The sequence below is a fragment of the Misgurnus anguillicaudatus genome, chromosome 25 (assembly GCF_027580225.2).
Source record: "Misgurnus anguillicaudatus chromosome 25, ASM2758022v2, whole genome shotgun sequence".
In the NCBI taxonomy this organism is placed as follows: domain Eukaryota; kingdom Metazoa; phylum Chordata; class Actinopteri; order Cypriniformes; family Cobitidae; genus Misgurnus; species Misgurnus anguillicaudatus.
Window position 1 is genome coordinate 6,283,774 of NC_073361.2, and position 26,130 is coordinate 6,309,903.

Sequence of the window (26,130 nt, forward strand, 5' to 3'; positions counted from 1 at the left end):
CAATCTCACAACTCCCTCAAAAGTTTAGACATCAAGCTCTGATCTATGAAGGGATAGGGCATAGGGATGATCAATTTGTCCACGAATTCACAACCTAGGGAACTGATTGAGACACAGAAAGTCTTTAAAAAACTGAGTTTGTGCAACTGAATGTGTGAGCGTGTGACCATCCACTCTGTTGTCAGCTTTATCCAGGCACCGATGAGTGACCTTATGGCTCAAGTGCTTCATGCCTTCCTTACTTATTCTAAAATCACCAGTGGTGGAATGATACGTAAAAGACGCGGATTGGTGAAGGTCAAGGTCAAGGTTTTTTATTTATATAGCACCTTTACACAACACGAATGTTGACCAAAGTGCTTCACAAGCAAAACAACAGTGCAAAAAATTTTAAAAAGCTATGTAAATTAGATAAAAACAGAACAAAACACAATCATGTATACATAGTAACACCACAGCTTATAGCGTATAAAAGTAATCTACAATATAAAACCCGTCTATGAGTAGGCCTGAGAAAAAAAGGTAGGTTTTAATTGATGCTTTGAAAGCATTTAATGTGGGAGTGGCTCTGATTGTAAATGGAAGTGCGTTCCAAAGTTTTGGGGCGTAAACTGAAAAAGACCTATCTCCTCTTGTTTTCAGGCGCGATTTCGGAACATTTAAAAGTAGCTGAAATGAAGATCGAAGTGATCTCTGAGGCGAATAAAAACGTAAAAGTTCCGATATATAAATAGGGGCGAGTCCATGTAGAGCTTTAAACACGTAAATAAGAACTTTAAAATCAATTCTTTGTTTCACAAGAAGCCAATGAAGAGAGGCCTGAATTTGTGAAATGTGTTCTCGCTTTTTGGTTCCCGTCAAAAAGCGAGCAGCAGCATTTTGGACAATTTGTAGACGTGATAGAGATGACTGACTAATTCCAGCGTACAGGGCATTACAATAGTCAAGCCTTGAAGATATAAATGCGTGAATAACAATCTCCAGATCCTTAAAGCAAAGGATTTGCTTTAATTTTTTGAGCCGCTTTAGCTGGAAAAAATTAGCTCTGACCACAGAGTTTATTTGTTTGTCAAACTTCATATCAGAATCAAAGATGACCCCTAGATTTTTAACATATGCATGATGTTTTGACTGGAGATGACTCAAGGTTTTACTATGATTTTCAATCTGTAGCTTAGAGCCAAACAAGATAACCTCTGTCTTGTTTTTATTTAACTGCAAAAAATTTTCATCCATCCATCCTTTCATGTCCTTTAAACATGCTAACAAAGAACAAACAGAATCACCACCCAAGTCTAGTGGTAAATAGAGCTGGGTATCATCTGCATAGATGTGATAAGAGATCTTATAACGTTCAAAGATTAAACGCAGTGGAAGCATATAAAGAGAAAATAAAACTGGACCCAGAATTGAACCCTGAGGCACCCCACAAGTAATTGGTACTGATGATGATGAAAATTCTCCAATTTCTACAGATATTGTTCTATTTGAGAGGTAGGACTCAAACCAATCTAAGGCCGCACCACAAATACCAACCTCAGAGTGTAATCTTTTCAACAAAATACGATGGTCCACCGTGTCAAAAGCTGCACTTAGGTCCAAGAGTACAAGTACTGCACAATTTCCAGAGTCGACTGATAACAGAATGTCATTTGTCACTCTTAATAGAGCAGACTCTGTGCTGTGTTTGGCCTTAAATGCGGACTGAAAAGGATCCAGGATGTTATTTGAGATTAAATATGATGTAAGTTGACTTAAAACCACTTTTTCCAGAACTTTTAACAAAAAGGGCAATTTGGAGATTGGTCTATAATTTTGAAATTTGGAAGAATTAAGATTTGGTTTTTTTAACAGAGGGTGAACCACAGCATGTTTTAAACAGGATGGCACAGTACTATTATACAGGGAGGCATTTATAATAGAGAGTACACTAGGTAGTACAGCATCCAATACCTCCTTAAAAAGGGCAGCAGGAATAATATCAAGAGAACAAGTAGTTAGTTTCATATTTGAAACCAAAGCCAACAATTCAGGGTAGGATATGGCCTGAAAATCGTAAAAACTAACAGAACTAGTCTGTACAGTATCATAACTATTAAATGAAGATGATGATATCTGTGATCTAATACCCACAATCTTGTCTATAAAGAAGATACAGAACTTCTCACACAGATCTACACTTGGTACTAAACCAAGTGAGTTTTGAGGATTAAGCACAGAGTTTAAGGTGGAAAATAAAGTCTTCGGACAGTGAGAATTTTTTGAAACTAAACTGGAGAAATAGTTGATAAAGAGACAGCTTCCTGATATTGAGACAGACAAGCTTGCAAAAGTTGGTACGATATTTGCAGTTTGTCCCGTTTCCATATTCTTTCTGCTTTTCTGCATGTTTTTCTAATAGATTTAGTATCTTCATTCAGCCAGGGCTGTTTTTCCCGTTTAGTTTTCTTTACTTTAAGAGGAGCAACTGCATTTAATACATCAGTACAAGAGGTATTGAAATTAATGACCATGTCCTCAACATCCATGCCATGTGATACCTGTGTGGTTTTCCAGGTACTGAAGCTAAAAAACAAATCCTTAAAATACATAGCAGTAGATGAATTTACAGGGCGAACAAAATAAGTAGATGGCTGATATACAGGGAGACAGCATGCAAACTCACTGTCGAAAACAACAGGCCAATGATCAGACAGACCAGAATCCCTTGCATAAATGTCTTTGATGGAAAACCCGGAAGAAAGTACAAGATCAAGTGTATGCCCTAACTTGTGTGTGGGGCCTGATACTGATTGCTTAAGGTTAAAAGAGTCAATAAGCTGTAGAAACTCACTTACAAGAGGCCTTGAGGGACAACACAGATGAATATTGAAATCACCAACAATTAAAAGATTATAAGCGTTTACAGTGCTGATACTGATGGAATATCGCACGGCTATGAGCCAATCAGATTCGAGAACCAGAAAGAACAGTTGTATATTCAAGTTTATTTAATGATTGATTTATAGACAATCATGATTTTTGTGTTATAATGCCATTTATAACACCATAAGTAATATAAATTAATTAAAAATAGAAAATCATTGAACTTCACTAAGTGGATGTTGGAGAGAGCAATTGGCATTACAATGAAAAGTTTACTGAACTTGAAATTTCAAGGGAAATATATTTTTGTTCAACTTCATAGTTATTTTATAAAACATCTTAAAGGGTGTTTTCAGCAATATTAGTCTCTGGTAGGGCTGTCAAAATAAACGCGTTAAATAACGCGTTAACGCAAATTCATTTTAACGGCACTAATTTTATTAACGCGCGATTAAGGCAACACGCAATTTCTGTTTGACCCACAGCTGGATGAATTGAGACGCAGCAAGCTACTGGCGCTGTCTAGATGAGTCGGAGCTTTTCATAAAAATAAGAACATTAAGCTCTCGTCTAGCGAATCCAATGCTCTAAATGGTAATTAAACATCTAAAATGCACGTTTTCTGCACGTGCCGTTTTCTTTATCTGCACGTTTTCTGTGAGGTGTACCGTCCCAAATCCATATAAAGCAAAGATGCGTCTTCTTTCACTTTTTAGTTTCGTTTTAAAAAGCATTCAGAAATTATAGAAAATAGACCGCAGGACTTTCTTGATGTTAAAATAATTATTAAGAGAGATAAAGTTCGGGATCTGATTGATGTTAAAAGAGTTATTAAGAGTGACAAGGCTCAAAAGCGATGTCTGACGCAGACGTCTGAAGCGCATGCACACAAACGCGCGAGTGCATGACACTTCGTGCTATTTATACGAATCTTCAGGAGACTGGGCTCGATATATATAGACATCTAACACAAAATTACAGGTTTAAAAATATCTGTTTTGACAAGAATTCACGCAGGTATGACCTATATTCTGTTATATCTGAAGTGAATGTTTGGTTAACTGTTAAGGAAAAGTATCTGTTGTGTCATTTATATTAAACCCTTGCATTATCCTACAGTCTTAAAGTGGTCTGTACTCAATGTCAAAATTAAACAAGAAAAGAAAAACATATATGTATATTGATATTGTTTTTGCTCTGCATTAACAGGTATAGTTCTGTCATGCTTTGTCAGATTCCAACAATTGGTCCAATTGTTTTGAATTTTTTTAATAGAGAATGTTAAAATAAAAATGACACATTTTTGAAAATTTGCTCATCCCAACTCAATTTGCCAGCACAGGTCACAAATGATGCAGCAGCAAACAAAAATGGAGAAAGAACAAGGTCTTCTAAAGGGAAAAACATTCATAAAACTATGGCTGATGGTTCTTTTGAAAATGTAAACAGGCTGTTGTAGACATACATTTGCATATAGCATATATATTATCCAAATCCATGCTGATTAGAGCATTAAAATCTTAAAAAGTGTTACATTTAGGTAAATTTACAACAGATAACAATGTGCGATTAATTTGCGATTAATCGCGAGTTAACTCATGAAATCATGCGATTAACTGTGATTAAATATTTCAATCTATTGACAGCCCTAGTCTCTGGTATTCCCAGAATGTGTCTGGAAAGTTTCAGCTCAAAATACACCGCAGATCTTTCATTATATGATGTTGAACATGGCCATTTGTGGCAGCAATGAAAAACACGCGGTTTTTGTCTGTGTGTCTCTTTAAAAAAATGCAAAGAAAGCTTTTGTTCCCCTCCCCGTATGCAAATTAGAAGGCTAGGGTATCAAAACATGTGTCGCTGGCAGAAGGTTGAACCACGCTTTTGATTATGGTTGGGGCGTAACCAATGTGACATCACATTGTTAGGGGATCCACAACAGCCTGTTTTATGTGACTGTTCCGGCAATGGGTTTCACACAATTTTAAGTCTGTTAATTTGGGTTAAAAGTGAATAGCATAGTACAAAACATGATAAATGGTTTAAAATAAATGTTCCCAACAATCTCTTATTGTGTGGTAACCATTGTATAAGCAGAATGATTGACTCCTGTCCATTGATTTATTTGGGTGTTGCAAAATTTTTGAATAATTTAATGGCCCGTCATCAATTATTACTACTTATTCCAGCCCAGTCTCCTAAAAATGCGTATAAATAGCACGAAGTGTAAAACTCGTGCAATACATACGCCAAATTCCACTTTGGCGTGCATATGATACGCAAGTCCTTCCCATTCACTTAAACGGGGCATCTTTTTTTGTTGTTTTATTTATTGGTTTCTCAATTGTTTTTGCTATTTTTTACCATTTTTTTTAAATAACCTCATTAAGCAAATCTAAAATCTAACCCTAAAACCAAGCGAAAATGGTTTAAAAAACAGAAAAAAATTGAAAAACCAATAAATAAAACGACAAAAAAAGATGCCCCGTTTAAGTGAATGGGAAGGACTTGCGTATCATATGCACGCCAAAGTGGAATTTGGTGTATGTATTGCACGAGTTTTACACTTCGTGCTATTTATACGCAACCTCAGGAGACTGGGTTGCTTATTCACCCTCATGTTGTTTGTCCCCCAATGTCTATTGTTTTTCAGAACATTTTTGGGAGTGGATGGTGATCAAGTTGTTTTTTAAAACATGAGGGTGAGGTAATAATGATGACAAATCATTTTTATCCCTTTAATTTATTGTATTATTTAAAGCAACACCAAAGAGTTTGTTTTACCTTAAAATAACGTTTCCAAAAAACAGGGTGAACGGCACTTTCACATTCGCTTTGCAGCCCTCTGTCATGGGCTTGCCAGATCTTTTGTATTAGACTCGGGTCTGAGTGTATCTGGCAAGACCATGACAGTTCTGTGTGGGAGCATGTGGAGGCATATAGTTGTGTGGCTTTCACATGTTCCCAGTGTTTTGTGGCTGTCATGGTCTTGCCTGACCTTGGTTATTATCCAGGGAGGTTGTTAGTGGGCAAGACTATGGCAGCATTGTGTTTACGTGGGAACACGTGTGTTTTCACATCATGTATGTGTGACACGTGCAGAGATGGGCATAAATACATTGAAATGTATTTCAAATACAAATACAAAATACTGTGTTGAAAAATGTATTTAAATACAAATACAAAATACTGTGAGGAAAAATGTATTTAAATACAAATACAGTATTTTGTATTTTGAAAATACACAAAATACATGTGAAATTGGTGATTCAGTGCAAGTATCCCTATTATGCTGAAATCTATATGGGTATTTCTGAATGCCAAAAAGCCTTTAGATCTGTGCAACTGCTTAGAAACTTTCATTTTATTTTACATACCTCGTTGTTTGAGATATCTTTGTTATGACAACTTGACATAAACCAATACAACACAACTTGTTATAAATCATAAACAATTAAGAAACTACCTAGCTTTGTGGGTTAACATTACATTAAACTGTGATTTTAATGTCATTAAGTGTTAATACTATGTCAAATTAATTATAAATGATTAATACTCGGTCAAATAAACATTATGAACTGAAGAATATTCATGATGCTGTTATAAAACTATTTAACAGAGTATTAACACTTAATAACATTTTAATGACAAATTCAGTTTGTATCACTGGTAAAAAGTGGTCAGTTATGTTGTCTTGGTTAATGTCAAGTTGTCATAACAAAGACATCTCAAACAATGTCATCTTTGCAATAAAAATGACATAATTGAACAAATGACACTTAATGACAGTAGTCATAAACGTCAATAAAATCTCCTTCATATTCATGACACGTGTCATGTCATGGTTATGAAGGTGTCATGTCAGCCTTATGAACACCCATTCAAGTAAAGTGATGTTTTATAAAAACATGTATATAAAATATATAAAATCATGTATCGTCAAAATGACCCACAACCTAATCAGTTTATATGTGAAGAAATCCACGTATTTACAAACTTCTCACGAGACGAGTGTTTGACAAATTATTCGGCAAACTACTTCCTCTCATCGCTGCTTTTTGATGGTTTTGAAAACAATTACTCAAGAGTCGCCCTCTGTCATTTCACAGAATTAGAGCACGTCAAGCATAAAAGTCTTGTAGGTTTACTGAGGAGCCCGCAGGTTCAGCAGGTTCATGCCGTAGAGTAGAGCCATGCGAATTGCAAAAGTGTAAACAAGGTTTTGACTGCACAAAGCTAAAAAGAAATCAGCAACTGTGTGCAGATTCCACCACTTGCCGTGTCACGTGTGAAAGGGCCTTTAAAGGAAAACACCACCGTTTTTCAATATTTTACTATGTTCTCACCTCAACTTAGATGAATGAATACATACCTATCTTTTTTCAATACGTGCACTTCATCTTTGCACAGCGTGCCATGAATGTGTTAGCATTCATCCTAGTCCCATTTATTCCTTAGGATCCAAACAGGGATGAATGCACCAAACACTTCCATGTTTTCCCTATTTAAAGACTGTTACATGAGTAGTTACACGCGTAAGTATGGTGGCACAAAATAAAACGTAGTGATTTTTAAGTGAATAAAAAATAGAACTATTGTATGGCGGAAGAGCACTTAGTTTGCAGCACTTCGACCTCTGGCGCAGTAACATCATGACTCCTGCAAACTAAGTGCTCTTCGTCCATGCATTTAAAATAGATAGTTATGTATTCATTTGTCCAAGTTGAGGCAAGAACACAGCAAAACACCGAAAAACTGTGGTTTTCCTTTAAGTCAAAAGTGTAGGCCTATTTGTCAGCGTTTCACACTCTCTCAGTCGTCCAACGTGCAAGTGTGAATCTGAATTTCCTTTCGCGACAATCGCTCTTGCTTTTTCCCCACTCCAACATTTTAATTATTGCCCACTAAAAAAGCTGCACAGATATATTTGCTTACCTGAACTCTGGTGTCTGGTCTGAACTATACCCCATTCACACAGACCTCTGGTCCCAGAAAATATCCGTAAAATTGGCAGACAAGCGTCTGTGTGAACAAAAAGTCGTTCCGTTAATCTTCTGGGATCGTTGCCGGAAAGAGGACCTAGTAAGATACGCGGGTAACCCTCTGTGTGAACAAAAGCCGCAAGAATGCAGTAATGGGCGTGTCGAAGTGAGGACGCGCGCGTCATCATCACAACACAAGTTATGGTTCAGCTCCTTACAACGAGAGATAACATGCATATAAACATTCACCATGATAAATGTTGCAAACTAGATTAAAGCAGTTATCAGGAAATGATAAATGAGACGCATAGCAATGACGCACGTGCCGTAGTGAGGACGCGCGTGTCATGGCAACATGAAGTTGGTTCAACTCTTTAAAATGAGGGATTTACAACATTCACGACGAGAAATGGCAGCAAACTGGACTGAAGCAGATATCAGGTAAGTTAGCTCGTTACTTACTGTGTTGAAACGGAGATCATTCAGCAGCATAAAAGAATATCGCATCACGTGCTCATTTGAGCTATAATAAACGAAATTACCCGCGCGTCATCCCAACAAGATAATATCGTTCAGCTCCTCAAAATGCGGGTTTTAAATGCATATAAACAATCACGATGAGAAATGTCTGAAAACTGTATCAAAGCAGAAATCAGGGAGCTCGTCAAATATCCACTCAGAAGCTGAGATTATTCACCAGAATAGAACTGTGTGTTCACGCGCTCCTTTGTAGTCTTATCATAAACAAAAATGCACGCAAGTTGTTTCTGGAGAGAGAAATAATAAATAATATGCAAACTTCAGACGCTGCGTAGAAGAGAGGGCGGGACTTTCAACAGGTCACGTGTCTTTCCGGGACCATCACATATGCCGGGTTAACTTGGCAGTGTGAACGAATAAAATATCAAGCGGTCCCGTAAAATTACAGGATGCCTGTGCCGTGTATCTTATGGAATATCTTTGTGAAAAGGGCTCTAGTTGATGCATGAAAACAGCACCCTGACTGGTTGACTGGCTCAAAGTATTTTGAGTATTTTAAAAATACAAAAATACTCATCTTAAATATATTTAAATACACATTACATTTCATTTTTTCAAAGGCTTTAAAATACAAAATACTATTTTGTATTTCAAATACGTATTTTAAATACATGTATTTGAAATACTGCCCATCCCTGGACACGTGTTCCCAGTGTCTTGTCACTTTTACCCCACTCCCTTATGTACTTGTGTCTTACGTGATTAATTATGTTCACCTGTTCCCCATTGATGTGCTGTCTATATAATGCCCTCGTGTTCTCTGTGTGGTGTGCGTGCGTTGTAGTATTTTCAGTGTTGATGTTTCCAGTTCCTGTTCCAGTGATTCTCTTGTTCTGCTTTGTTTTGTGTTTCATCACAGTGTTTTGGTTATTACTTGTTTTTCCCCCTTGTGGGTGTTTTTGTTATATTTATTAAACTCATAGTTATTTTCGTATATCTTGTCTGCGTTTGGGTTCTCTTTTTGTTTCCACTTTCCGGTGTATACCGAACGTGACATAACGCACCCACCCAACGGAACCCAGCGGACCAGCCATGAAGTGTGCTTCCGACCCAGAGTGGTGGTCGTCCATCTCCACACAGACACTCACGGGCAGTGGCCCCTTTCCACCGCAGCGGGGTCTTCCCTTCAGGGACTATGCCCAGGCGGTGGAGAAAAGCAAGGGGTGTTACCCGGAGGTGCTCGCCAGCGCTTATTTGGTAGCTGGAATGAATGAGCCTCCACCGATTCGGGAGAGAGAGGGTTTACTCCACCTACCCTATTGGGACCTGGTGGACTGTCTTGACAACCGACAGTCCAGCCCGAGGGGCATTATGACCGGGGCGATCAGGCTGGAGAGGTCGACTCCCGTATCCCCGGCGCTGGAGACCATTTCTGCGTCCGGTTCCCATTCCGCACTCCCTGCCTCTAGACGGAGGAGAAAGAGGACGAAGAGGGCTTCGGAACCGGCACAGCCGGAGACTCACCCTCCGGCGCAGCCGGAGACTCGTCAACCGCCGGTGCAGCCGGTGACACGTCACCCGCCGGTGCAGCCGGAGACACGTCACCCGCCGGTGCAGCCGGAGACACGTCACCCGCCGGTGCAGCCGGAGACACCCTCTATCGGCCAAAACCGCACTAAAGAAGTTTCCAACCGTCGGGTAGTGGTCCTGTAGTTCGAGGGGAAAACTACAAAAACTTGCTTTACGGCAGGCCTACAATCCAATCAGAGCCAGCTATGCTGCAGTATTTACGACAGTGGTAATGAACAATTACGCTTCTAACCTGTAGGGGGAGCAAAGAGCCAGAGTTCTTTAGTGTTGCTTTAACTATATGATGTATACAATTTGACCATTGACATACCAATGCCTGAAGTATTTGGAAGGACGTTTATGATTTGAGTGTCTCCAGGAATCCCAACATTTGTTAAATTTCTGTGAGGAAAAGCATTTTGATTAATTAGCATTTACTCTCAACATGAGTCATGGATTAAAAAAAAAAAACAGGAAACACAGATACTGAAATAATGTAGGCATAACTTAAATGCAATATAAAAACATTATACATTTCATATTTTATTTAAAAGAAGTCTATAAAAAAATATTTTTATGCGTCTGTCACAGGTTTCTGTTTACCGTAAAATTAGTTGCTTCTCAAAAGGAGTTAATGGACTTTGAATTTCTCCTCTTTCATGATACACCCAGTAGTCACAGGAAAGTTGCTTTGGTCTCTCACACTGCCATACAGTTCCTGTTTTTACATCTTTATATTCACAGCAGCAGCTGTCTTTAATCCAACTTCCGGCTGGACCCCATTTAAGATTACATTCCACTTTCTCACTTATCATGACTCCGTCAGGTCCTGGTCCTTCAAAGTAACCATAATAATGGCTGCGTGCGAATGAGGACTCCCAGTATTTTTTAATAAACTTTATAACTTCACTGGAGTGCATTAGTCGCACAGACACTTGTGCCTGACCTTCCCAGGGTAGCAGAAGATCAACAGTGTATGTCCCATTGCGGTGATCAACAACTTTCCCATAAACACCTGCCTTTAAGGACATTAATAGAGTATATCATGTAATTATCATACAGTGCTCAGAGTTAGAGCTCAGAGTCAGAACATGGATGACTACACCCCCTTTGATTTTTTTTTTTATTAAAATATAAGTCATCTCACATGTTTAGGATTTAATGAAGTGTTGCAAAATTGAATACATCCTACAAAAAATTAATCTAATATTCTTGATTTTTGTGACCAATCATCTTTCCTTTGAATATTTATTATTAATAATTTATCACATCCATCCACAACCCACCCGCAAGTAATCAGAATGTTATTTATTTATTGTCCCTCCCAAATTGCAATTCGCACATCACTAATGTGTACCATCCTGCTGCATAGCATAACAGTTGTGTCATAACATAATATGCTCCATGGACAGTTTTATATCATTTAAATGACTGTGATCTTAATTTGACGTTTCAAATGGTAGCTCTGCCCAGATGTCCACCTTTATGCTAAACTGTAAAACATTTCTGTAGAAATTACAGTATTTTATTGACAATTTATTGATTTCTGTACTGGTTCGCGCTTGGCAACGATGTTCAGAAGTCATTGTTTTTTTTACAACTATGACAAACGACAAACCTCTTACAAATTACACTCATACGGTGGCCATTTCCGTAGATTTACTTACTAACATTGTTGTGGAAACACAATATAAAGCCAAACTTCCTGCAGTTACTACTCATCTCACGTTAACTAGTGTTCACATGAAATGGACTCGTCATAGGCTTCCTCAGTCATTGTATATTTTAGTATAGCAGCTAACGTTATTACCTTCAAAAGCTGCCGAACATAGATGGAGAGTGAATTAACTTCAGGGTAAGGCTAAGAATTCAGACAGTTTTTTATTCTCCTTTTCATTAAATGAATGTTTTTTTTAAAACACTTTAGACTGACGTGTTTGGCGCTTGTCTTTTGCAGCTCCGCGATTTAAATGCCGAATAGTGGACCAGTCAGAAATTGCAGATTTTCTTTCAGGCATCCTCGCATTTTGTGCTGCACTTTAAAAACTATTTACGAGTGCTCTTACATTTAAGACGTAAACACGCGGTCTGTCGCTATGTTCCGAAAGTACTTTTAAAATAAAGCAGGTATAGACCCCTTAATCGCCCACGTCACCGCTCTAGCTGGAGGCAAAAAATAAGTAGGAACTCATAGCCGGTGTGCTAAAAGTTTGAGTTTTTGACTTTAAATTGTCATCTTGTTGTGTTTTTGGCTGCCAGATTTGAAGGAACAGCACTTTTGGTTCAAAAATAAAGTTTTACCGGATTCCGACAGACATTCCTTCACAGAAATCAAGACGACAATTGTGGTTGAATGCAATACGGCGTACAGACTAGACGGAGACGATCATAAATAATGCTCGTGTTTGCAGTGCACACTTCATATCAGGTAAAATAATCTATGCATATGTACTGGTGTGTTGGTTTTATCTAGTACAAATCAGCAAGTTTCTGTTTTATAGGTGAAAAGTCACCAACCGCGCTATTGTTTAGCTTAAAGGCGGAGTCCACGATGTTTGAAAAACGCTTTGGAAAAGGAGACGGGCCGACTACCAAAACACACTTATAGCCAATCAGCAGTAAGGAGCGTGTCTACTAACCGACATCCTTGCCGGGTTGCGTATGTGTGGGGCGGGTCTATCAGAACAGAAGGTCCAGATACTATTGGGGTAGGGGCGTGTTTGTTTAGGTGATTTCAAATATCAACATTGGCTTTCAAACATCGTGGACTCTGCCTTTAAATATTAAACAAACATACAGCGATAGATGTGTATGCCATCGTTTGAATAGTCTCTTAAAATAATCCACATTGCTAATCATAGTTAGCCCAGCGATAGGTTACATAAGACAGTAAGCCTAGACAAAATTACCCAAACCACCTGAAAGTAATTCATATGTTGTCTAGGAAATATCTAAAACCTGGTTAAAATCGCAAGAGTTAATTTACAAAAATACCTGTCATGGTCCCGCAGAATCAGTGACTGTACATATTCGGACACTTCCAAAACTGCTTCTGCATCCATGTTTAATAAATCCCTCCTAAAACATGCTATCTTAAGCTTGTCAACATTGCCTCTGCGGCTCATTTTGCCTCCAGCTAAGCCCCGCCCACACAAATACGTCACAATGTTTAGCAACTGTAAAAGGGTCTATAGTGTATGGGTGATTTGGCATGGCAGCCAATAATAATAAATAGCCATTGCCTTACCTTATGAAGCAAAATTCTGCGTTTGGCCCTACCGGATCATCATATGTGTTAATGATGTCTTTAAACTTTAATACTTTTGTTATGTCGACTGCAAACTTGAATTTGACGCGTTGTTGTTGTTCTGATCCGTCTTAGTCTTGAAATATGTGCGTATGTCCACGTTTGTAAATGTTGACTGCCTTCAAGAGTTAATATTAACCTAACTTTACGCTCATCACCCTGCGGTTTTTTAAGCGTGTACTGGATATGTGTCATAAAAATATGCATAAGATTTAATTTTTAATTTTGTAATCACAATTAGGTTTAAAAACACTGTAATGTTTTACTTGTATAGCCTTTGTCTATAAAAGAATATAAAAAAATAATTTTAACTTATTTTTTGGGCTTGCTCACAGCATTCCCACTGCTGCTCTGTTGCTGATGACGCCAGGATTTCTGATTGGCAGTTTCTCAAACGGAGGGCTGCATCCTCGCATTTACAGGCTGTACAGGCAAAAATTATTATCAACTATAAAGTTCACTATTATACTTAATTAATCGTAAATTGTTGTAATATGCATATGACCTGCAAATGCAATGCTAAGGCCTAGTCCACACGGACATGGGTATTTTTATAACCGTGAGTTTTTTCACGCGGTTCGGCCGTTTGTCCACACGAAACCGCAGTATCAGGGCACTGAAACCGAGTATATTTGAAAACCCCGGCCAGGGTGAGCTTTTTAAGAAACCCCGGTTACAGTGGTGTTGTGTAGAGAGTAAAACCGGGGGTTTTGCCTTGCGACGTCAGAGTGTGCGCCGTTATCCACTGTGTTTGACGTCAAGATTGTGCGCCGCGACTGCTTTGTTGATGATTCTGTGCAATGGCGGACGTATCTTGCTAATAATAACTGTGCCAACAGGGCTTCTAACATGTATACAGATAGATGCTTAGTTATCTCACTATATAACGGAACACGATTTGGGTTATATCCTCGCCTGCTGGTGTGGCATGCTCTTGACAGCGCTTGATAGCGTGCTTTTGCTTTATCGTGTGAATGGATATTTAATTTAAACCAAGCATGTGTGGACGGGATTTTTTTTTATGGGTAAACTCCGGTTATAAATATACCCGTGTCCGTGTGGACTAGGCCTCAGTTAACTGAAATAAACAAGGCTTGGTGATGCAGCCTTCTGTTTGAGAAACAGACGCTTGGATTTTGCAACAGAGAAAACAGTTTCAAGCAGTTGTAAGCATTTTTATGTAAAAGCAGCAGAAACAGCTGCCTTTCAGATCTTAATCACGTATCGAGGAGTCCGTGACAGGGAAAGGTTGCCAGCCTTACACACGCTCCGCCCATGCTGCCGAAGCTGAACATTATCCAAAACTCCATTACTCAGACGAGCGTAAATTTGGGAGCTTGCATCCACTCCTGCCTTCTCAAAGGCCTTGAAAATGTTGTTGGTTCTCAATTTCAAATCACCGCGAACGAAAACATATTTGAAGAGTTGCCTACACACATTAACTATTCGCTATATTTCCAATAGTTTTCTCAAAACTTTTTCTAGAGCGACATTTTACCAGCTCATTTGTTATACGTGGGTAATCTGACATATGGAGTATTTATTTTGCATGTATTTAAAAGATTTTTCACTGTAATTCTATTCAGAGTTTAATAATATTATCATTGTGCATCATGGGTTGGGGATGGTGCGATTTTTGTTGGGTCAGACCCATTTGCTTACGATGGAGGGGGGACTAAGGGAGCTACGCAGAGCTACATAGTTCACGAGTTCACACTTACAAATAATTCAGGACAGAGTTATTAATATGCGTATTTGGCGTGCTGTCCGAGGAGAGGGCTCCGAGCTCGTTAATGGACTGAGCCCGGAGCGCTTCCTGGTGGGGAGAGGGTTCCGGGCTCAGCCTTAGGCCCGAACCCAGAACAATCCCCCCTGTTCTGGTTAGTAAGTAGACTATGCAATCGTGCGGAGAAGGGGAGGTGGAGGGATGCTGAAACTATCGAGGAATGAGGGTGAGTTGGTTTCCAGTCTATATAGGTTTCTGTTGATGCCGATCAGGTGGATAGCTGATTGCTGATTGTCAACAGCTGGTCATAGTTGAGGTGATTAGGTTGATTATTTGAACGTGTTCCTCCCGAACTTTGTTAATTAAACATCATAAAATATGCACTCAACAAGCCACTTTGAAATGTTGATGTTTTCGTGAAAAAGTTGAGTGACCCTCCCCATAGACTAAAAAAAAGTCGGATGCCCCTTCCCTCAACAAAGAAAAAAAGACATGACCCTCCCATATTTTCCTCTGTTGGCCCCTTCCATAAATACAGAACGGTCCCTAATGCAATGTATTTTTTTTCTATTGGAGCTATTTAACATGCATTTTTCATGAAACACTAAACCCACTTGACTTGCTAATTATTTAGTCAACTGTGGTTAACTTGCATGCATGGTGAACTTGCATTTTTTCATTTCTTTAATCACAAAACGCACTTGATGGGGTGTTAAATTTAGATGATGACCTGGACGTCTCAAGCTGATTAGCAAACCTTTTCTAATTTGAACGTCCATTGATGCGCATTGGAATGAGTCAGACAGTAGCAATGCTAACATCGCGAGCACGCACATCGAATTTCTGGGGCGATACATTTGTTTCAACTGGCTTGTTACTTTAAAATGCGTGTCATGCACTATCCACTTCTCACTGCATGGTTGTAGTATTTGTTACTAAATACTTTAAACTGGTCGGTGTGCTTCCGTTAACACAACTAAAAAGTAGGGTTGACAAAATATCTTTTATCTTGGTACTGACGAAATTTCATTGCAACCTATCGTTCTAAAAACCATGGGTCTGAGTCTGAATATAACAAACTAATTCCAACTAAATGGCCCATTCAAACTAAAACAGTAAATGTTCATGATTTCATTTGAAAGAACAAAATTCTACCATTTGTTAAAATTTCATGCAAATATCTGATGAAATGAAAAAGTTACAAGTAAAAACATTTGGAAAAGCAGGATTTTTGGTTACACATTTACATCCATATATAACTTTTCCCTCTGCATGACCTTTCTCTCTACTAAAAAGCACAAATGGATGAAGCCAAAGATTATATTGATGAATCACTTCTTGCCCACTCTACGCAGCAACGTCCGACAAACACTTGCATGCTCAAAATCGTTGTGTAAGCAGCTTTACAGGAAATGTATAATGTATATATCGCTGTTCTTCAAATCTTTTCAGGTATTTTTGTGATAATAACAAATATGTATAATGATTATTTTTGCTTTTGTAAATGCATGTTTTAAACGACTCAAACTCACAGTGATTTTAAATTGATAAGGACTTCCTACTGATCAAAGAGCGTTTTTGCGATTCTGAATTGATATCGGACATGTATTATTGGTGTGTATTGCGATTTATTGTAACACCCCTATACAGGATTCCATTTAACGTATAAACTTTAAAGCAAGATGGATGTTTTCTTGAGAAATCAGTCGGGGTGTACTCATTTATGCTGAGCACTGTATATATTTATCACACTGCGCTTAACCCTGGGTTATCTTCATTCTAAACCCCGCTTTTAACCCTGGGTTAAGGAGCGTTTCACACCTGTAATTTGAAAGCGGTGTTAGCACCGCTTTTTACCCAGGGTTATGAAACCCTGCTCTGGAGCAGGGTAAGCACCGCATTTGTGGTGTTAACCCCGCATTGTGGTGCCAAACGCATGCAGTGTGAAACGAAGCAGGGTTAGAATGTTATGACCCTAATTAAACACAGCTGAAGTAGCTAATCAAAGCTTGATAATTACAGACAGGTGTGTTGAAACTGGGTTGGAGACTCCTGACCCAGGGTTTAGGAATGCACAGTGTGAAACGTCAAATTATGAATACCCAGGGTTATCTCTTAACCCCTGGTTAAGTTTGAACAGTGTGAAACATGAAAAAAATAACCCAGGATTCCGTTAACCCTGGGTTAAGAATAACCCAGGGTTAACAATTTCAGGTGTGAAAAGCCCTTGTTAGTGATAGCTTACATATTAAAATTAAACACTTTTAAAACATCAACAACATGAGAGTGTAAAAATAACAAAACACAATATACTGTAACAACACATAAGATATACTAGTTTGACATTCAATAATACAGCACATTTAATAAATGTAAGTAATTGAAGTGTACTCAGATACATACCTTTAAGTTTAAATTGAAGAGCTTTGCTTGAAAAAAATCACCTCCATATAATTTCAAGTTGTTGTTGTGATCTCTGGCTGTAATAATAATATGGATCTTTTCTCCCACTTTGTAAGTCTCCTTGAGTCCCACAATAGTGAATGTTGTTTTAACTGGACTTGTGCTCTGCTCCAGCTGTGTGATTTCTTGATCTGGACTTGGCCAGTCAAGAGCCTTCTGTAGTCTATCCCACTCCTCCTTACTTATTCCCATGTCAAGCACTGAAATTGTGTATGATGCATTTGTTTTTATGTGTTTTGTCTGTAAATGGGGTCTGGGCATGGGAAGCTGGATTTGATTCCCCTGACCATAATCCAGAAACTTACATACAACCTGAAAGAAGTTCACAACACCAGTCAAATATTAGCAGTACTAACTGTAAAATTGTTGTCTGTATGATTGTAATAATACTGCTGTTAAGCAAATATGTATATATCAGTATAACAATAAACATAAACTTTATTAAACAAACTAAAGGCAGAGTATCTAGAAAACACAACAAACCATAGCATATACAAGAATGGACCACAATACATTGAAAATGGTTTTACATACATATCACATGATAGGGGTCAGGTAACAAGGTGATTACAAATGCAGATCACGTGATGGAGAGTGGAGGATGATGGGTAATATAGTCCAATATAAAATAACAGGGGAAACAACAAGAAACAAACAAGGAAAACACGAATGTAACAGTACTCCCCCTCCCTGTCCTCACACCTAAAACAGGAATAGAGTACTACCCCTTATCCTGGAGGCTAGAAAGACAGGAAAGGACAGGAACCTGGTATCAGGACGGTTCAGCCCTCACCGGTAACCACTGGGAGGTACGGGCAGTACAGGTAGCCATGGAGGTGCGGACAGTTCAGGTGGTCATGGTAGGGCATGACGCCACGGTGGTGCTGGCAGGGCAGGATGCCTCGGTGATGCCGGCAGGGCAGAATAATAATAATAATAATACATTTTATTTAAAGCACCTTTCAAGTCACCCAAAGACACTGAACAGTAAGATAAAATAGTTTAGACATAAAAACAAAATGAGAACATATAAAAGCAGATAAAATGACAATAACATAAGTGATAGATTCAACAAAGAAAGCAGAATACAAGACCAGTTCATGTACACTATACACTTAGTAACATAAGCAATACATACAAAAGGAGAAAACCTTGGCAATGAAATAAAAATAAAATAGAGAAATGAAAGTGTGAATTGGAGGAAAAATTAGGAAAGAAGTGGTGCAACTATAAGTATGTAGAAAAAGCAAGAGTGAAAAGATTAGTTTTTAACATGGATTTAAATGTGGACAATGAAGTGCTTTGCCATAATGTAAGTGGGAAGGAGTTCCAGAGTTTGGGACCAGCCACACTAAAAGCCCTGTCACCCATGGAACGGAGGTGGGCAGTAGAAGTGGATAGGAGGTGGGCATCAGCAGAGCGTAGGGTACGTGTTGGTTGGTAAGGGGTCAAGAGGTTTGAAAGATAGCAGGGTGCAAGATTATTTTGGGCTTTGAAAACAAGAAGGATGATTTCAAATTGAATATGGTATTGTACAGGGAGCCAGTGTAAATGATGGAGGATGGGAGTGACATGTTGCCAGGGCCTGGTATGGGTAAGAACTCTTGCAGCGGAATTTTGTATGTATTGTAACCGGTCTAATCTCTTAGACAGGGCATCGAGACAAGAGACCAGATTTGGGGGGCATGTTAGAGGACTTAGTATGAATATAGATTTGTGTGTCGTCAGCATAGCAGTGGAAATTTAAACCATATTGACGTAGAATATGACCAAGGGGTAGGATGTAGATGACAAAATGCAGGGGACCTAGGACAGAACCCTGGGGAACACCATGTGATAGGGGTGAACTGGGGGAACTGGGGGAAACTGTTCCCTGCCTGTGAGATATGATCTTAACCAGGAGAGTGGAATGCCAGTGATACTCAAAAGTGTTTTCAACCGGATGAGCAGTGTGTTGTGACAGACCGTGTCGAAAGCAGCTGTGAGGTCCAGTAGTAATAAAATGCTGACATGGCCTGTATCAGCCGCAATTTACGACCTTGACTAGGGCGGTCTATGTACTGTGCTGAGCCCTAAAACCAGACTGAAAGACTTCCCATAGGCCATAAGCAGTCAATTGCTCTTGAATGCCACCGATCCCAGAGAAAATTCTTGGGGAAGCTTCGGGTGGAATGAACGGCCCAAACGCATCCTGTTCGGGAGGCGCTGGACTGAGCTCAGGTTTACCAGCAGGCACTGGGCTGTGTTCAGATTCATCAGAGGGCACTGTGTACATGTTTGCCAGTGGGCACTGGGCTGTATACAAGGACGCCAGCAGGCACTGGGCTGAGTAAAGGGATGCCAGTGGGCACTGGGCTAAATTCAGTGAGGCAGGGTTGGAGTAGGGGCACAGAAAACAGTTAATAGTCAATAGTAAAACATTATAAAGACACTGCATTACGCGGAGTAAGACAGTGATATTAAAAGACAAAATTCAGTACACGCCTTAAATATAAAGCATAAAATGTACGACACAAACTCTCAAACCTACCCCTCCTCTTCAGTGAATGAAATGCCTATAACATTTTGGAGCATCTCTGTCATAACTACTTGTATGTAAAGCAAGAGTAGCAAAACTAATTTTACGAACATGTACAGCATTTTCTTTACCAGGAAACTGTGTTTCATGTATTTGAGGAGTGTAGAAGTTTTCAGTCAAGCATTTTTTGTCGAGTCATAGACAATACTGTCTTATTGTTATATATTTATATTTTATGTTTGGCCAAATTGTTGGAAAGACGAATATTAGCACATCTGTTTATCATCATTATTGCATAGTGTGGCTAGATGTGCGCTGTGAACAGCAGCATTCATACAGATATATGTGTTTTTCTGTGCGTCATTGCATGAATGTGAGTATACAACAGTTTTAAATACAATCTTTTTGTCAATTGTAAAACCAGTTTCAGTGTATGGTATGTTTCTTTGTCATTATTAAGCGTATTTAGATTTATTGTGAACGGTTAGACAGCGCTGGTTAAATGTTTAAAATGATTTTTGATTTAAGATTGGATTTTACAAGAAGATGAAATTGCCTGTATAAAATTATCATCACTCAAGCACAAATAACACTGCTGGATTTATTTTTCACAATAATGTGCATCTTAAAGTGCGGGACTGACCATCTAACTGTTTCCGTGACGTTGTCTTTACCAGTGTTGCCAACTTGGCGACTTTGTCGCTAGATTTAGCGACTTATTTTCAAAAAAGCGACTAGCGACAAATCTAGCGAGTTTTTATGGCGTTGTTGGAGACTTTTTGACTTGAAAGCACGTATCATTCACTCTTCTCAACGAGCAGCTACCGCTGCTTCTCTGGGCTCCACCCCCATCCCAAAGCACTCACAGGCGGCCTAGTCCTCACGCAGCAGAGCAGCAGAGTCTCTCCCAGCTGCAGTCAGGGCAGGAGATGTTGTTCATCTCTCCGCATCCAGACGGCATAATCGTGCGTGCGGGAAGCCCGATGGTTTGCATTTATGGTGGGATGTAAATAAATGGTCTTTCAATAAAATAAATCACTGTACAAAACTAAATGTATTTGAGTGAGCTGAGCAGCAGCACCTTCAGACAAAGTGAACGGAGTTGACGCGTTAATGAGCTATATTACCTGCAATAACGTTTCCCATAATTTATCAGTTTATCTTCATATGTTTTAAAACGGGACTATTTGGACATATAGGCTAAACATGAAGATTGTTTCATGAGAACAGAAGCAGATAAATGAACGAGAAAACATTTTTATTCATTCATGTGTATTAAAATTACATTTGTGACCGTTCATAGAGAAAGAGAAAATTGAAAAAGCCAATGTAGTAAGAATGCAAATACGACGTGATGACGTCACTGTTATGCTAATGACGCAGTGACGTAATCTAGCGACATTTAGCGACTTTCCAAGCAAGCTTTAGCTACTTTCCATTGAAAATAGTTGGCAACACTGGTCTTTACTATAAATGGGGCTCGACATTGTCTTAATGTCCTTGCTGCTAGTGCCTGCATTAAAAATACTGCATTCATTTTTCTGTGCACAGCATTTTGTTTGGCAATTACATGCTGCACTGCTAATAAATTAATAACTTGCCCCATCGTGACTACATGCAGTCCTGTGCATGCGCACATTTTCCAGTCAAGTTTTTTTTATAGGTCACAACCTTTGCATGGGAAGTGTTGTACACGTTTTCAGCCCTATTTTGTGCTTATGCACGCTTTATAAACGAGGCCCCAGAAGTTCACTTCGGTTTAGGCGTTTAACCGTGACAACACAAATGAAATCAAATGAAAGCGTAATAAGTGACCTTATTAATCGTAATCCTAATCCAAATTTCAGCAAACATGCTGTGACCAAGCCAAAGGTGACATTGGCAAGAAAATATAGCATTAAAGGGGTCATATGATGAAAATGCCAGCATTGCCACCCTGCAGGTGTGAGCAAAAATAGGTCATTGAAATTTGGCTTTCATTATAATGTCATAAGGATATCTTATTAGAATAATACCACCTCCTTAATCTGAACTCTCCAACCACTGCACTGCCGTTTAATGCAGAGAGAAAGAGAGAGAAAAGAAGGACTTGACAGCACAATTGAGTTTCAATTACAACAAACCACCATCATTGTGATAAGTGTTTGCACTTTATCCGCTCATTTGCATTTTAAAAAACACACCCAAAACGACACATTTTTGGACTTGACAGCACAATAGAGTTTCAATTACAACAAACCACCATCATTGTGATCAGTGTTTGCACTTCATGCGCTCATTTGCATTTTAAAAAACACACCCAAAACGACACATTTTTGCTCAAACCCACAAAGTGGCAATGCCAACACCCCCATCACATGACCCCTTCAACATAATAATTTGTTACAAATGTGACAAGTTTGCTTTTATTTAATTCACTTGTATATTTCTAATCAATATTCAATAAGGGTGGGAATTGTTTGTACCCTCATGAATCGATTCAGAATCGATTTTGACATCTTGATTTTGACATTTTGATTTTCCGCTGACACTGAGAGCTGGCTGGCATCACTTGTGATTGGCTAAACATGGGCTCATCATCGGCGTGTCACCAACAAAGACACCTGCAGTGGCTGTGTGTTTAGTAACGTCAAGATGGAATACATGCACACGTCAAACCCGCCCATCTGATCCCAAAACCACCCAAATTTTGCACACCAGCCCAAGCCACTTTTTACTTGCACAATTAAATTCAAAACCACCCAATCTGGCAACATAGAGTGTATTTTGTTTATCTTGCAGTTTAGAATTAGTGAGACAGGGCTAGTCTAGATGTATTTGTTTTTATCTCTACTGCTTGTGCAAGCTCCACTGTAGGTGCATGTGTGGTGTTCGCTCTCAAGCTGTTTATGTGCATCACTGCTCCCTCAGTAGAGTTCCAACATTTGGTTCTGGTAATGTCACATTATTGTTTTGTAAATTAAATTTGAAGAATTTATTTCTGACATTTGTGAATTGATCCAAAATCGTCCACATCGTGATTAATTGAAGAATCGATTTTCCCCACCCCTTATATTGAAGTCAACTAATCACAATATAATTCAAGATAACAAATATTTAAAGCATTAAATGAACTTACCATCCACAGAAAAATCAGCACTAGACAAACTGCCAGCAATTTGAACCTGTGAACTACGAAATTTACAGTGTGAAAATATGCAGTATTGACTAAGTATATTTCTACTTGATTCAATTGCTACAAATGTTGTTGATAAATTAACATGACAATAGTGAGGCAGATACATTAATACAGGGCTAGTCAACTGGCGGCCCGCGGGCCAAGTGCGGCCCGCCAATCATCTTTATCCGGCCCGCCGGTAACCTTTGGCCGTTTCTCAATCGGAAGGCTGCTGCCTCCGGAGGTCGCATATGCACACTGCATTCGTCATCAAGTTTAAGTTAACTGAGCATTACATTCACAAATCATAAGCATATTACAACAATTTATGATTAACTAAGAATAATAGTCAACTTTATAATTGTTAAAATTCTGAAATTAGACTTAATGACGTATGCAGCCTGGAAATGCGACCTCCGGAGGCTGCAGCCTTTTTGAGAAACGACCATAGTCTGATTTAAATTCAGCGTGGTTACTTTTACCTTTACACTGTACAAGACAACACAGAAAGGGGCTGTGTGGGGTGCAAACCATCTGCGGGTGCGTAATTATCTGATCCAATTCGAGCTTTGGATGCATTCAAGAAAATAAACTTATGCGACTACACCGCATGTGACGCGGCGACCGGAAGTGATGTATTTCAGTGTGTTACAATCCAAACTGTGTGCAAAGATAAAATTATTAATTATTTTTTGTTTTACTTTACCATAGGGGGCGAAATCCCGACAGTTATATCTGTATGTAATGTACAATGGAAAGGCTGTTTAGCCTATATATCTATAAAATATTAAAAAAGAAAACATGTAGTGCAATTTTAGTCATTAGGAGAAGACTGGCTATATGTTGTGAATACTTGACATGTAACAATTAATGAAAGTTAAACAGTTATAAACAAAATATGTTTAGGAGGGTTGATCTTTTACACTTTTACTATTAACATTTGGCTCTTACATGTTAAACTGCAATTGTTTTTAAATAGTAATAAAGAAAATATGAGTTTTCATTAATTAAAAGGCTTTTAATTTCATTTTTTTTGAAAATGCATGTTTTTAATGTTTTTTTTTTTTAAATATACTACAACAAAAGTAACAAAAATGACAACAACACACACACATATATGGTAAAAGTAAAAAATATATCAAAAGTAAAAATAGGGGTAAAAGTTTGGCCCGCGTCATATTTACAATTTTAAAATCTGGCCCCCGAAGAAAAGTAGTTGAAGACCCCTGCATTAATACTTTCGATAAAGATATAAGTGAGGGGATATTTTCAAGTGTAGATAATCTGTGTCTAATTATCAGTGTTGGGCAAGTTACTGAAAATTAGTAATTAGTTACAGTTACTAGTTACTTCTTTTAAAAGTAACTGAATTACTCTACCAGTTACTGTATATCAAAAGTAATTAGTTACTTAGAAAAGTAACTTTTAAGTTACTTTTATGTCTGCTTTTTAAATGTAAATATGAACAGTACTGAACAGTCAAGCAGTAAAATAATATGGATGGGCTATTTTACAAGTAAGAATCTAATATATCACATACTGTAGGAGCCTATTTTGCTTTAGATTCAACCTTTGAATATTTTTGTTAGAAATTATCTTAATATGTAAACTTAGTTTATTTATGTATATCATTTAGACCATTTAGACAAATATTCTGCATGTTTACAAAAATATATAATTTGTTTAAATTGTGTAGTGTCTCTTTAAAAATTTGGAGACAATTATGTCAACATGTCATATTTTCTAAAATACATTATAATTTTTCTGATTTCATATTTATTTAAATAAGTTACAAACGTCTCCGCTGTGTCTTGCTGACAGGCACGATGCTTGTGCTGCAGATGAGGCAAATAATGGGTCCTCCGAAGTTTAGACCGTCTCATTTCAGTTCTCTTCGCGAAATTCTGAGCGCCTATGTAAACATCTAAGAATATATGAAAATTTCTTAGATTTATTACCTTTGTGGATTACAAATGCAGGTTGATGTCATACTGCGATTGCTTGGTGAAGATAATTTACAAACATGAGACCGGTTGGATTATGACTATGCGCACAATTTTTAAACAAAGGTATGTTGTCCCATTTAGATTTTTCATATTTATTCTATATGCACTGTCAGCTATGATGAAGTGTAATGAATCATTGCGCCGCCAACTACGGTCCTGCTATGTCAGATATGTCTTGTCTATTTTTTACAAAATAGAGTAAAGCGAGTAACGAACTAATTTAAATTTCAGTAATTGTAATTGCGTTACTTGATTCACTGCCAATGATTCCAGTCACACCGCCAGCGACTTGCAGGGATCTCATTCCAAGCCAAATTTCCACTATGAGATCATGTCGCAGCTAGGGATGGGGGATATCTTATCGTTTGCGATATACCACCAAAAAACTATACTCGCGATGAAAATATCTCGCCTCACGATAACAACGATAAATCTAGTTGATGAGGTTTGTGCACGCCCAATTCACTGTTCACGTGCGGAGTGAAAACAAACATTGCGGAAGGCGGCCGTGAGGCTGAGGAGATACTTGTTGTTATTACCATGAATTTACCAGAATGCATTTACCAGTAAATACAAAAACGTGCTGTTCACACATGCAGTGACGTTCTGTCTTTTTACCAGTAAGACATCATTCACATGTATCAAATACCAGTAAACTCGGAGAAAAAGCGGAAGTTACCTGTGGCGCACGCTGAGGAAAGACCTCTCTCAAGGGAGAGGTACGATATGGAATCCACAGCCGGAGTTATGGAACCTACATGTATGGTCTCTGAATGGCAGCCATCATGCCTTTCAGGACAAGTGCTAAACACTTTAACAGAAGCTAGGGCCCCATCTACTAGGCGCCTTTATGCTCATAAATGATCTGTTTTCTCTGACTGGTGCACAGTGAAAAGCTTTAACCCGGAGAACTGTGGCGTGGAACACATTTTCTCCTTTCTGCAGTTAATGGACAACGGTCGGGCACCCTCAACGCTTAAAGTCTACGTATCAGCGATTGCAGTGAAACACGCTCCTATAGCAGGTCAATCTGTTGGAAAGCATGATCTTGTCATTA

At 38.6% G+C, this 26,130-nt stretch overlaps 1 protein-coding gene across 10 annotated transcripts in view; it reads right to left on the bottom strand.

Moving 5' to 3' along the window:
- The window catches only part of LOC129425527 (NXPE family member 3-like), a 133,826-nt gene that overhangs the window by 2,562 nt on the left and 105,134 nt on the right, over window positions 1-26,130 (bottom strand). For 6 of the 10 annotated variants that reach the window (XM_055181525.2, XM_073863975.1, XM_055181524.2 and 3 more), the window contains 5 exons: window positions 23,029-23,081; window positions 17,333-17,704; window positions 10,500-10,915; window positions 10,228-10,298; window positions 7,801-7,968 (listed from right to left, as the gene is read on the bottom strand). In XM_055181525.2, coding sequence (XP_055037500.2) covers window positions 7,801-7,968; window positions 10,228-10,298; window positions 10,500-10,915; window positions 17,333-17,704; window positions 23,029-23,081 — 1,080 coding nt within the window. Of the gene's footprint in view, window positions 1-7,800; window positions 7,969-10,227; window positions 10,299-10,499; window positions 10,916-17,332; window positions 17,705-18,158; window positions 22,009-23,028; window positions 23,082-26,130 lie in introns of those variants that run through there. The other 4 variants (XM_055181528.2, XM_073863978.1, XM_055181530.2 and 1 more) reach the window with 4 other exon arrangements.